The sequence below is a fragment of the Schistocerca cancellata genome, chromosome 10 (genome assembly GCF_023864275.1).
Source record: "Schistocerca cancellata isolate TAMUIC-IGC-003103 chromosome 10, iqSchCanc2.1, whole genome shotgun sequence".
Classification (NCBI taxonomy): domain Eukaryota; kingdom Metazoa; phylum Arthropoda; class Insecta; order Orthoptera; family Acrididae; genus Schistocerca; species Schistocerca cancellata.
Window position 1 is genome coordinate 218589805 of NC_064635.1, and position 14106 is coordinate 218603910.

Here is a 14106-nt window from a genome sequence, read left to right on the forward strand (position 1 = left end):
GCACACCCACTGCACCCAGAATGAAGACAAACGTCACGGCAATTCTCTAATATGTGATACTCAGATGAAAGTGTGACACTGAATGTGAAATGAACATTAAGAAAATGAGTGCACGCACGTGTGACGGTAGCAACTGATATGTTGACCGTTAGTGACTAGTTCTTAGGCACCAAATCTGCCAGTGAGCAAGCGCGAAACCCGGCAGCAAAACCGAAGCAAACTGAACATTATTGTTAGTGCACTAAATTGAAATATGTAATCTACTATCATATTATGTATATAGTCTTTCAATTTTTGTAGAACTGTAACATACATAGGATAAGCTGACATATCCATTCCATTAAATAAAAGAGAAGCTGGCAAACAAAGGGCATCGACCCCTATTGGCAAATATAAATATGTACAAACAGGAAACATTATACGTCTCCATACCATGTCAACGTACAGTGTGGGGGCAATAGTGTAGTTGCATGATGGAAGACCCCAAGATATCGTAAAGTTATGTTTTCTTAAAAACAAAAAATGAAACACCGATCGACCGTGAGTGTTGGCAAAGACGTTAGTTATGAATGTGCGGTAAGGTGCAGACAAATGAAAAAAACGTCATTCATTTTTTGTACATGATTTTGTTTCTCACTCTCCTGTATGTAGAAGTTCTGTTAAGAAGTGCTGTTTGGAAATATGACAGGCTACAAGTGTGGTGTATCGTACATGTTTCGAAATAAGAAGAACATTGATAGCAGTATTAGGTACGTTTTGCTCAAGTGAAACGAAACCAAGTAAGGAGAATTTTCTTAATTACGACATAACCAAGACTCTAACTCGGGACCTCTGCGTTTGCCAAACAAGTGCTCTGCCAACTGAGCTACCCAATCACCAGTTACAATCGGTCCTCACAGTTCTAATTCCACCAGTACCTTATCTCCTACCTTCCAGACTTCACACAGCGCTCCTGAGAAATTTGCAAGACTAGCACTTTACAAGAAAGACCACTGCAGAAATATGGTTTAGCCACTGCCTGAGGGATGTTTCCAGAATAAAATTTTCACCCTGCAGCTGGGTGTGCAGTGGTATGAAGTTGAATATATCATTTAGGGGGGCATTATCAATTACTATAAAAATTGATAATTTAATATGTTAACATTATAGGTTTTTTAATCTGAAGACGTATCTATTAATAACTAGTTTGGATAACAACATACAAGAATGCAGAGTAGTGTTCTGTCATAATAATATGAAATCAAAATATCTTAACAGAAAGACCAAAAGAGTGAATCACATAATGACAAAAGTTAACATGGAAAGTTTAAAATTGGCTTAAAATGTAATATCCAACTTTGTAAACACATTAAAATTTGAAGGTTGAGACATAACCAAACCTATTGTAGGAGGTGGGGGCAATGGTGCCCAAGACAGAATAGGGGTGGACGCGTGTGAAATGGGCCAGAAAGCGGAAGGGAAAGGGGGAGGTAACTAATGGGTAACAGACTGCTACGTAACTGATATCCTAAATATGAAGAAAAATCAAACTTGCTAACTTCAAAATTTAAAACTTGGAAAAGTTTTATAACTTTTAAACTCTTTTGAAACTACTGTGGTACCAAATTACTACCTAACAGGGCCTAATCATCCATAAAATACAGAATATTGTACACCAGAAACCACCACAAGAATCATAAATGTTACTGCATATCTAAAACTTTTACACAATTATTTAAATACTTCTTATTTATCAAATCAGTCTGTTCATTTTAGATCCCATCAGAATGTCTCATCATGTAAAACATATTTCAGTCTCTTGTAATAAATTCGTTCCTAGTTTTCTCTAGATTTGTGTAACAGTTCCATCTGATCATTTATATTACTGAGACAGTATTTGCGAGTCTTTAGAAGTGCTGCTAGATCCCATGTATTATTCTGCTTTGGTCATATGTTAAAACATTATTCTAACAGTTATTATTATGGTTGTTTATGTTAAAATCCCTTACCACACAAAACAAATCATAACAATATAGCACGTAGGATCGTCATTGTAACAACAATGGTAAGGAACAACAACAAACAGGAAATCAATGGAAAGACACATGAGCTCAAGTCTAAACTGTTTCAAGCACAGCCTTTCGGATTTGCGCTAAAATCATCTCTGTACCCAAAGTTCTTAGACCCTTAGGCACCTTGAAACCTAGTAAAGTAACTGGTTCTTATGACATATACTGTGCATTCCTTAAATATGTTCGTCAAGGTGTAGTGCTGTTGCTGACTGCACTGTTCGGCGAAATCCTCATAACAAGCAGACTGTCCAATCTTTTTAAGAGCATGAAGATAATTGCCATCCTGAAACCGTCTAAATCTGGTAACAAGCCTGAAGGTTACAGACTTATTACACTTACGCATATGCCATAAATTGTTGGAGAGGGCACTCTACAATAAAATAGCACCAACTATCTTCAAAAACATTCCTTTAGAACAGGCTGACTTAAGACCAGGCCACAGCTGCAGCAATCAAGTGCCAACATTGTCAACATACATAGGGAAGGGCTTCAAGCGTCAGGAGAAAACGACAGCCCTGTTTATTGACTTAACATCAGCATATGATACAGCATAGTGGAAAGGAATGCTTCTAAAGTTCTTAAGAACAATTCCACGTAAAAGAATTGCACAGATATTCAATAACGTTCTGTCCAACAGGAAATTACAAATTCATGTAAATGGTCAAGTAACCAAAGTGTACAATTTAACTGACAGACTACCACACGGATCTTTATTGGACCCACTACATTTCAAATTATATATTGCCAACTGGCCAAAAATGAAAACGAGAATATTTATTTATGCTGATGACATCTATTAATTTTACAGCTTCAGAAACGACTCTCACTTAGGATGATGAGGTTTTTTATGTACAGCGACTCAAAGTAAATGAAAATGAAAGTGGAACTTCCAGCTTCCATCTAAGTACCAGGCCAGGCCATAAACCACAAATTGTATTCTGAAATCAGTTGCTGTCAAATTATCCATCCCTAAAATATCTTGATGTAACCCTGAATTCATATAGAACACACCTAACATCAACAGCCTCAAAAATGAGAACAAAAAGCAATGCACAACACAAATTATGTTGAAGAAGTTGGGGAGCTAAGGCAACACTTTTGAAGACAGCTGCCCTCTCACTTATTTATTCTGTTGGTGACTATTGATGCCCAGTACAGCTAAATAGTGCTCATACAGATATTATTGATACAAAGCTGAATGTGGCAATAAGAAGAATATGTGGCACAATAAAATCCACACCCCAGAATGGCTATCTGGTCGAACCATGGAAGACACAAAGTCAATCTCCATTGGAAAAGGAATGGGAGACATGATACAGAAATTCCGAGCTGCCACTACGTCAAGACTGTGATGTCACTCAAAGCCAACAACTTAGATCTAGGAAACCTTCCTGTAGACTCGGAAAGAGGTTCACTTCTGAAGGATTCCATCCAGAAACAGCATGGTGGAAGTAGTGGTTTGCAGCCAATCGTAGCTCTGAATGTCTTAGTGTGGAACATACACGAGCTCCTCCAGGGTCCCAACAGACCTGCCAAGTGCAGTAGATGGCAGGACTTGAAGTACCAGTAAGGAACAGCTGAAAGTACCGAGTGTGCCTGTGGACAGCAGTGACAAACGATACACTTCATAGTCATGGAATGTACTCTATGGAAATATGCTGAAACTCAGTGCAGAATACATACGGTACCTGATGACACAGCCTCGTGAATGGCAACTTTAGGTATCCACCTACAACAAATTGATATCAAATATTTAAAAAAACTGTCCTGTCTTTTCTTATCTTAAACGTGAAATATGTATTCTTTGCATTAAAATTAGCTTTTTTCTTTAATAAATAATTCACACAAGTGATTTTTTAATTTTTTCTAACCTCATGGATAATATTGTCATATTGGCTTTCCTAATCAGGAACGAACGTAATTTATTTTATTTCTACGTTAAGTAGATGTTATTCCCATTAACACCATGCTCTTCAGTCTCAGTAATGTATTCTTGATGTGAAACAAAATAAAATAATTTTTTTTAAGTTACACTAGTGTGATATTGCCCATGTCGATTAGACATCATTGTGGTATTATCTTTGAGATTACAATACTTTGATTACTGAAGTTATGCCCTAATAAAATGTTCAGTTACTTGTTGTTGTGCATGACGATAACTACAGATGCAGGGCAATCCTTACGCGCTTTGCTTTCGTTCAAGAGCTTCGTAATTAATATGATTTTACGTTTCTGCGTGAGTGGTATGTAATTTTTAAGTTTCCATAGATATCGATTTTATATTATCATTGTCCATACGATGCTTTGTATTTCAATCTTCTGTAGCCACTTTTGTTTTTTAACATTGCTACGAGAACTGGATGTAGGTCTTAGACCAAATTTGGTATTCTATTAATTGTTCTAGTGTTGATTTGTGTCATGAGTTGCCTGTTCCCTAATCTGGATGATCTGTTTACATAAGTCAGACTAAGTTCCCTAATCTGGATGTTCTGTTTACATAAGTCAGACTAATTAATTGTTTTATTTTCAGTAATTTTTTTGGGGGGTCAGTCAATATTAGTTCTTTATTGGTCAGTCAAATTTCACTCCAGTTCTTACAATTTTGTCTATATGTAATATGGTTTTTAACTGAAATTCGCTATAACTGGACATTGTTGCATAAATAGTAACATTTTGTTCTTTCAATACTTTACTGTATCTCCCAGCACTGCATTTATTTTAACCGCCATTACAGTCATGGTCATGTTTCATTTGGTCACATAATTTTTCTGAAGTTCTACAGACTCGTCAGCCAGGATGTTTCAAACTATTAGTCTCCCAGTTTTCTGTCTGAATGTAAATAAGGAGTTCCCATTATGAAACAGATTATCTTGAGTTTCACTGAAACCCATTTTGTGACCTACCTTTTTCATGATCCTTCTTTTCTGCTTGTAATGTGCTAATTGTCATATAATTTTCCCCCTCATTCCACAGTTTTTATTGGAAGAATATTTACCAGATACAGATTCCCCTCATTATCCAATCTATTATTTTCTTCTCACCCATTTGGATGCATCATTTCACAAACTCGTTTTTTTTATTAGTCTTGATTTTTCGTTTTCTGTTATTGTCACTACAAACTTTTCTAAATAAAAACCCCAAATTCCGTTATCTATATTTTCCACACACTCTTTATTATTTCCATTACTGATTAAAGACCTAGTGAGTGCCAAAGAATTTGATATAAATGGAGCTCTATATCAGCAACCTGACTGTCTACATCATTAACTTTCACTGCTTCATCTGTAATTTCGATATTAACCATTCTATCAATTTATTCATCACAATTAACATTGTATTTATCTTAACTAGCAATTTCATCATCAGTCTTGTTACAATTGAACAGTTAAATGTCTTTACCCCCTGTATATGATCATCAAACCCATTAGTTACATCATCACAAATAGCAAGATTACGTTTCACTCTTGCTTTCTCAATAATAATTAAGTTATCTATATCTCATTTATCATAATTATTATTATTTGTCATTTCTTCTTCGTTTGAAATTTCATTTCCTAACAGACTATGGGCATTTGAGAGCATCTCTGCAGCCCACTCTTATGTGTAATTTCTCGAATATTATGTGTGCCTTAATAATGTTCATTTTTCTGTATAAAACTACTGATGTTAAATCTTTAGAGGAGTATTCTTTTTTCTCTTACGAATTGCATAAACTGATCACTTGATATGAAAAAGTGTATGTTATTTATGACTAATTTTATTAACAAATATACAGATTTTGAAGCAGTAGTTAGTATCCGCATTTGGTTGGACAGGTCTGTGTAGGAAATTCTTAGCTGACAGAATTAATAATTCGTCTCACATGTTTTTGGACACAGAAAAATTATGCCTGTTGTGTTAAGTTACCCAAAGAAGATCCTGGATTACATTATGCAATGAAATTAAGCAAATCGTGGAACCCTTTTTTTAATTTTTATATCATTTATATGTGGCAACGTCTGCATCGAAAAAAAATTTGTAAATGTGTTTCAAGAGTTTCATGTTATGTTCCTCGTAGTTAAACGTATTATTAAGCTTCTGTCCCAATAATTTAACACTGTAGATCTCTACTATTTTCATGTCCTCATATTTTAGGAGTTTACAGGGAAAGTGTACAATATCTGAGCAGCGTGCAGTTTTTTTTCGGATTTTCTTAACAAGGAATTGGCTAGAAGCTATTTATTAATAACCGTGAACATTTCATTAACCAATTAGCAATTTATTGATATGTTTGTATGAACTGGAAACAAAACAAATTTGACATATGGGAATGTCAGTGATGACAGTTCATTGATACACACAAGAAAAAGTAATGGTATCATTAATTCTCAGTTCTGTAATGCCTGATAGCTTAATAAAAGACTCATTCCTAATGACAAACTGCGTTTCATGTCAGAGAGATATGATACCAACCATTTTCCAATAATTCCTGTCACTCAAAAATATTTTAATTTACTTACAAGCTTATTGTAATTTCCTTTGCCAAATGCCCTTGAAAGACCATAAAATTTACCAGTAGCCAATAGTTTATTGACCACTGAATTCAGTAAAGTCTCGATAAATGCCTACACACTAAGTGGTTATAATTAAACTACAGCTACTCACAGAGGTCCAGTGTGGGCTGTAATTATCACATGGCAGTGAAACATGGTAGATACTATAATGCATTAATGGAGAACCCATTTATCCTCGATAATAATTAGTTCCAGTTTCGGCTAGCAGGTGAAAATCAGGCGCTATGAATGCAAGAAAAACTTATAGAAACATTTCCATGTGTAATGTATTAGGAACGGAATGGGGACTGGAAAGGTCAAACGAGTGAGAAAGGCCAAATGTTGACATTATTTTTAAGCACCACTTACAAAATTTGTTCAATACGAGCACCTGAATGGAATGGAACGTGGACTGGAAAGGTCAAACAAGTGAGAAAGGCCAAATGTTGATATTATTTTTAAGCACCACTTACAAAATTTGTTCAATACGAGCACCAGAAACGACAACGAGATGCTGCATCCATAAAACAATATGATCCTGTATACTGACCTTCAGGACAGGCAGAGACTGAATGTGTCCCTAGAAATAACGATCTTTTAGATATCCTCAGAGTTAAAAATCTCATGGATCCATATCAGGTGATTTTGCAGGCCACGTATCTGGGAAACTTCTGGAGATAACACATTTGTTGAAGGTTGCATTGAGCAGATATTTCACTGGCGAGCGGAATGAGGTGTTGCCCCATCTTGTATGGCTGCTTGGTGAATTGGGTGGGGGCAGGAGAGGGGGACTAAATATCGAGGTCGTCGGTCCAATTAGATTAAGGAAGAGTGGGGAAGGAAGTCGGCCGTGTCCTTTCAAAGCAACCATCCCAGCATTTGCCTGAAGCGAAGTAGGGAAATTATGGAAGACCTATATCAGGATGGCCAGACGCGGGTTTCAACCATCGTCCTCCCAAATGCGAGTCCATGGTGCTAACACTGTGCCACGTCGCTCCGTGGTTTTGCAAGAAAACAGGGTGTCCACACAGTTGTGCTCTTTCAAAGCAACAGTGACATGCTGTACAATAAGGTTTCCAAAACTTGCAGACGTCGTTGTTCATCTGACAGACCCTCAGGGTGTATTGTCTTCAAAGAAGAATGGGCCGAGGATAAAGTTGCTTGTGAACCCATGCCATACAGTCACATACAGCTAGTGCAATGTCTACTCATGCGAAACACCAAATTTAACGGTACCCCAAATGGGCAGTCCTATGTATTCACTGTATCCTGCAGTGTAAAATCTGCCTCGTCATTCCACAGAGTATTTCTTGTCAACATGTCATGAACTTCTTTCCATGCCAGAAAGCAAAGAGCCAATTTAGAATGTTGCTGCAGATCATACGGTTCCAGTTACTAAACAGTCTGTATCGCAAAATTTTCCATACTGTTGACCAGAGTACAAGCTGTACGTTCAGTTACAGCAACAGCAACCTCGTCAATAACTTCCACCAGGAAAGGATATCTTCATTTTTCAGATGCCGTACCAAGTTCACCTGTGTTTTCGAATTTCGGTATCGTCGTCATTAAACCATTTAATGACATTGTGCGTATCCTCAGATCTTTCAGTCAGTGATACACTCTCAATGCAGCACAGTAATTGCTGTTGTTCACATAAAACAGTTTCACTTAAAGGACATGGATTGTCTCCTCGATAGTCGTACTGTCCACTCACCAACCATGGCTTGTCAAATGAGACCGTGGGTGTCATATCGTCATAAAAACCGTGTACAGTGCCAGATCTGCATTTGGTTGTCGAAACTGGAACATTGTTTTCCAGCGTAAATCGGTTCCGAATTTACGCGTTAGCTTATCTACCAAGTCTCGCTGCCACACGATAATTACAGACCACACTACACCTCCATGAGTAGCTACATTTTAATTATAACCCTCTGGTACTCATTTTCTTGTTTAGCGAGCGAGAAGGACCAGGAGCTTCAAGATCATGCGCCTATCTAACAAATCCCCCCCGGCCAACAGATCCTGTCATGTGCACCTTCCATCCAGTTTCCTGAGAATCTAATCTACTGTGGGTCTCTGTGCAGCATATCGTCACGTATTGTTCCTAATCTCTGCAAAGGTCTCTTTCTCTCTGGCCTTGCTACCACCATTACTCCGAAACAGAACCATTAACCATCCTCACAATATCTTCAGCCTATTGTAGTAGCTCAACTTTTACTCTCTGTACTACATTAAACGAGTTAATCTTATCGTATATTTCTTCATTCTTCAGTCTCTTCTAACCTTTTTCTTCCTACCCTTGCCCAAAAATCTTTGTCATTTTCTTTTTAATACAATGTGTAAATATCCATAATCTATTTTGTAATCATTTTGTAATCCTAACTGAGTCATAGACAATATATTATTTGTGGTCAGGTAGATAAGATACAGCTGCTATACTAACTTGTCCAAGATTTTCGAAAATGCTAACAACAGTGATTTTGTGCAGGAATTTGAGTGCTATTCTTCATTTCCTTACGTAATGGCTTACCCTCAGCATATTTAAACCATTTCTGAAATATTCCACAGATGAATCACTCATTACACAAATAACATATTGTGTTACTAAACTCAGAAGAACATTGTTAAGTTAACGTTGTTGATATTGTATTGTGTTTGTGGATGTCTTTAGATACACGAAAAGGCTCCTGATACAGTTTTACTAGAGAGTAGTTGTGTTTTCTTCTGTTCTGTAATGTCTGAGGCACTGATTACCATGAGCTATCAGTAAAAATTATTTACATCGCCTGTCTGCTTTGCAATTGAAAAGAGATTAATTCTTGCAGATTTGACAAGTTCATCATTCGCCTGGGCACTGTTCATCGGACTAAGAACGAGACCACAGCCTGGGTCATTGCCGCCCACTGGGCTGTAGCCCACCCGGACCACGAAACGGAGGCCTATTCGAGTCATGACGTGGCTGTAATATTTCTGCCCAAGAAAGCTCCTCTCAGCAGTAAGTAGTAGAGCAGCGCTCTTACTTCATAGAGAGAGCGACATACATACAGATAGATACATAGATAAATTGACAGACAGAGAGAGAGAGAGAGAGAGCGACAGAGACAGTAGTGATTAACGAAAGTCATCTGCAAAAGTCTGGCAAAGCAGTGTGTGCGGTCTGAAACTTATAGTTTCTTCTTAAACAGTTCAGTCACATTAATGTGGCCATCACCTATGTTCAACGTCAGTACAATAACCAGTCACAGATGGCAGGTGGCAACATTAGTAGTGGAGGGCATATAAAAATTCTTGGGTGGGGGAGAGGGATTGAAAAAAGTGCAGGTGTCATAATGTGGAAATGGAGCGATTTGCCTGACATCCAAAAGGGCTGGATCATTGCTTTTTGGGACAAGAGTGAAAGCGCTTCCCAAACGGCTAGTTTTGTTAACTGTCCACATGCCGCCATTGTTAAAGTACAACATGCATGGCTTAATGGCGCTATCCAAAATTGGTCGTAAGGCATCTGCTGTGCACCATGGACCATATATGAACGATGACTGGGGCAAATAGATGTGCATGTGTTGAGCAACTGGTCACCCAGATAAACCAAGGGGCTAGCAACAGTATCTCCTCAATAACCGTTCAACGAATGTTGCTATATATATGGGTCCCTGCAGCAGACGACTGGTTCATGCAGCCATGCTGCCTGCTCTTCATTGGTGACAGAGGCTGGAATTTGTACGCCAATACCGAAACTGGACGTCCAGTGAGTGGGGACACGCAGCCTTTCCAGATGAAGCTCGCCTTATATTCCATCAGGCAGTTGGGCTGTACAGCGTGGAACGTCTGAAAGTAAACGCCCTGCAACAATCTGCAGAAGGGTCTGCGCCAGAGAACAGACTGTTGCAGTCTCAGAAGAGGTTTTGCGGCATTACATGGGTGATCTCGTCATTCTGGAAGACACAATGGATCAACACAATCATGCTTCTATCCTTGGGAGCCACGTCCACCCCTAAATGCAGTTCCTTTTTCCTCGACCTATGGCACCTACCAGCGGGGCAATGCAGCATGGCACACAGCTCACAATGTGTGTTCATGATTCAAAGAGCAGCAGTATCCTGTCAGGTGTTCACGTTAATGTGACTACATAGTTACGTTTTTTTTCAGTTCTTTGTTTACTCAGGTTATTTCTATGCTATTTTGTGGAAATTATCTGATTGTTCAACAATGACTGAGGACTGGATGACATCAGAATAAATGTAACACCTGACATGGGTGCATATCTGAAGGCTGTAAATCATGGAAGAATCGACAGGTATGCACATTTTATTTCTATCCGTGAAATCATGGTAGCTGCTGGGCTACATTCAATAATGTGTTGCTCTGCGTTGTCCATTGTAACATGCTAGTCCTGTCCACAAGGTAAGCAAGGAGTTGCTGTTGAAACCTGTATCACTCCTTGATGTGGGCTCACCTGAGACCATCTGATCTGCGATATTGCACTGCAAGTTTCTTCTAACCCTAAACATTTTTGATTGGGTGTATGTCAGCAGATATCTCAGACCATTCCACAAGTAGTGAACTCCCATGAGGATGCTATAGGTTTTATAATATTTCACTGATGACAGATGATGTGAAACCAAATAAATCAAATAAATATCGGTACTTCATCCAAAGTAAAAACTACCAAACAATAATACCTCCCCTTCCAACCTATATAGCGTCCAGTTAACAGACAGAAGAAACTACCTAATATCGTTCCATAGTTTTGATGCCACTGGAGTGTACCACCAGTCCAGGTGACCTGTCACTGTGCCTTTGAGATCCACTAATATTATTCTTTACCCTCACTCCCCTCTCCCAATCGATGAGAAGATCCTTGTGAACTAGATGCATTTTCAAGGATTGGGAATATACTTTCTACACCACAGCAAGGAAGTGATATGAATTGCAAAGTTGTTCACTACTTGTAGCGCTGAATTGTAAAGTTGTTCACTATTTGCAGCTCTTTTCACGAGTGACTTGCTGAACCGCTTCGCATCTTTTCGCTGTTACAGTTTGCAATGGTTGACGCCAAGCACTGTCGTCAGTGAGTCAATGGCTGCAATTGAGGGTCATAATGGTGCCATTTTCCCTCATACATAGGTTCTCACAGCATGCACCAGACAAGGTGGCATGACATAATTCCAGTGTTTCAATTATAGAGTCAAAGTGTACTTTGCTTGAGCTGCCCTGGAAAAAGCTCTGAACCAAATGCGTTGAGTACTCGTTGTTTGCCCATCTTCCACTCAGCTGTCACACTGACAACTTGTATAAAGGCCACCAACGCTCCAGCTGCAGGGGGACAGATAACCAAGCAGTTTTGTCCCTCTGGCCCCTTAAACCAACTAACTAGCCAATCAGCTTCAGGGGTAGTGTAAGTATAGGCATTTTGACACAGGTAGAACCTCCACAGACGTCCTACTTGACGTGAAAATCGGTTGTGGGCCTTATTTCGTTATTGATGATCTTGAACTACTGACATCAACAATGACATCACCTTTATCTGTGGGAACTCATGACCCTTCCTAATCTCCAACGAATCGTAGTCAGTGGGACTCACTTCAACTGCTTTGGGGAAATCTGTTTTGGTTCAGTGTCAGGAAAGGGCAAACACTTAAGGGCAGGGTCTTTTAATCGTGGGCAGCTCGAACATACAGCGAATGACGGCAGCGAGGGATGGGAAAGGACGCCAGATGCACTCAGTCTGTATGCCACTTGGCCTCATTCAACATGTTGAAAAAAGAATTCCAGCAGCTAGTGAGGGAACAGGGTACAACCAAATGCAGACTTTGGCGCACATTACAATAAATGATGCCTGTTGTCTGGGCTCTGAGGCCATTCTTGAGTCGTTCCAGCGATTGACAGAGAAGGTTGAGAAGACCAACCTTGTGCCTGGACTTTCAACGAAGCTCACAATTTGCACCATTGTCTGCAGAACTGATCGTGGCACTATGGTAGCGAGTAGAGTGGAAGGACTGAATCAGACTTCGACAGTTCTGTGAAAAGCTAGGCTGAGACTTTCTGGACTTGCGCCATAGGGTTCAGAACTGTAGGGTCCCCCTAAACGGGTATGGTGCTCCTCAGGTAGCTGACTATGTATGATCTGCAGACAAGGCTTTCTAGATTAGGCTCCATCCAATTCAGATGACGACAGCTGTAGGAAATAAATAAATATCAGTGTACGATCCAAAGCAATGCCACCCACAAGTCAGAGTATTAAAATACTAATGATCAACTGCTGATGCATTCGCAACAAAGTACCAGAGCTTCAAGTGCCCATGAAAAGCAGTAAAGCTCTCATAATACTAGGTACAGAAAGCTGTTTGAAACTTGAAATTTATAACAGTGAGACTTTTGGGGAAAATTTAAATGTGTAAGGATAGGTAAATGGGAAACCGAGGCGGTGTATTTGTTGTAGTAGACGAGAAACTCATATCCACTGAGATAAAAATTGGAGCTGCATGTGACATTGTTTGGAGAAGACTCAGTGTCAAGTGTGGTCATAAAGTGATAATTGGATTCTTCTATTGCCCACCAGATTCATCTCCTGATATGACCAAAAACTTTAAAGAGAACCTCAGTTCACTTGCACATACGTTCACCAATCATACTGTCATCAGCCACAGAGACTTTAATCATCCAACAATTAATTTGGAAAATGACAGTTTTGTTAGTTGTGGGCGTGATTACCAAATGCCTTCTCTGAAATCTGCCTAGAACAGATAGTTAGTGGCCCCACTCATGATGGAAATATATTGGATCTAATGGCAACAAATAGACATGACCGCTTTGAGGATGTACACATCGAAACTGGTATCAATAACCATGACACAGTTGTGCCAGTAATTACCAAAGTACAAAGGACAACTAAAACATGTAGTAAGATATACACGTTCCGTAAACTACATAAAAAATCAATAATGTCATATCTCAATCAGGAACTTCAAACTTTCACCACAAGGCATGAACATCGCAGAGGAACTCTGGCTAGAGTTGAAACGGATAGTGGAACATGCACTAGATATACATGTAAACAGTAGAACAGTTCATATTGGTAATGACCTTCCCTGGTATACAGTCACTGTAAAGGAAGTTCTAAAAAAATAGAAATTACTGCGTAATGGGTGTAAAACAAAGCGTAGGGCTATAGATCGAGAGATGCTCAGTGAAATACATTTGGCTCTCAAGAGAGCAATGTGTGATACCTACAGTGACTACGCTAGCAGAATATTGTCAAGTCATCTTTCATAGAACGCAAGGAAATTCTGGTCATATGTAAAGACTGTCCATGACACCAAAGTTAGTGTCAACTCCCTAACGAATGAGAAGGAACTGAAATTGAAGGTAGTCAATCGAAAACTGAAATGTTTAACTTCGTTTTAAAGTGTTCTTCTACAAGGAAAACCCAGGAGAGTTTCCCCAGTTTAGTCCTCGTACCACTGAGAAGATGAATGAAGTAAATATTAGTGTCAGTGGTGTTGAGAAACTGCTGAAAAGGTTAA

The 14106-nt window shown here is 39.0% G+C and overlaps 1 protein-coding gene across 1 annotated transcript in view; it reads left to right on the top strand.

Annotated features, from left to right (window-relative positions):
• Nucleotides 1-9317: 9317 nt before the first annotated feature.
• The window catches only part of LOC126106281 (venom protease-like), a 63282-nt gene continuing 58493 nt past the window's right edge, over nucleotides 9318-14106 (top strand). The window contains exons 1-2 of the mRNA XM_049912502.1: nucleotides 9318-9349; nucleotides 9409-9578. Coding sequence (XP_049768459.1) covers nucleotides 9318-9349; nucleotides 9409-9578 — 202 coding nt within the window. The remainder of the gene's footprint in view (nucleotides 9350-9408; nucleotides 9579-14106) is intronic.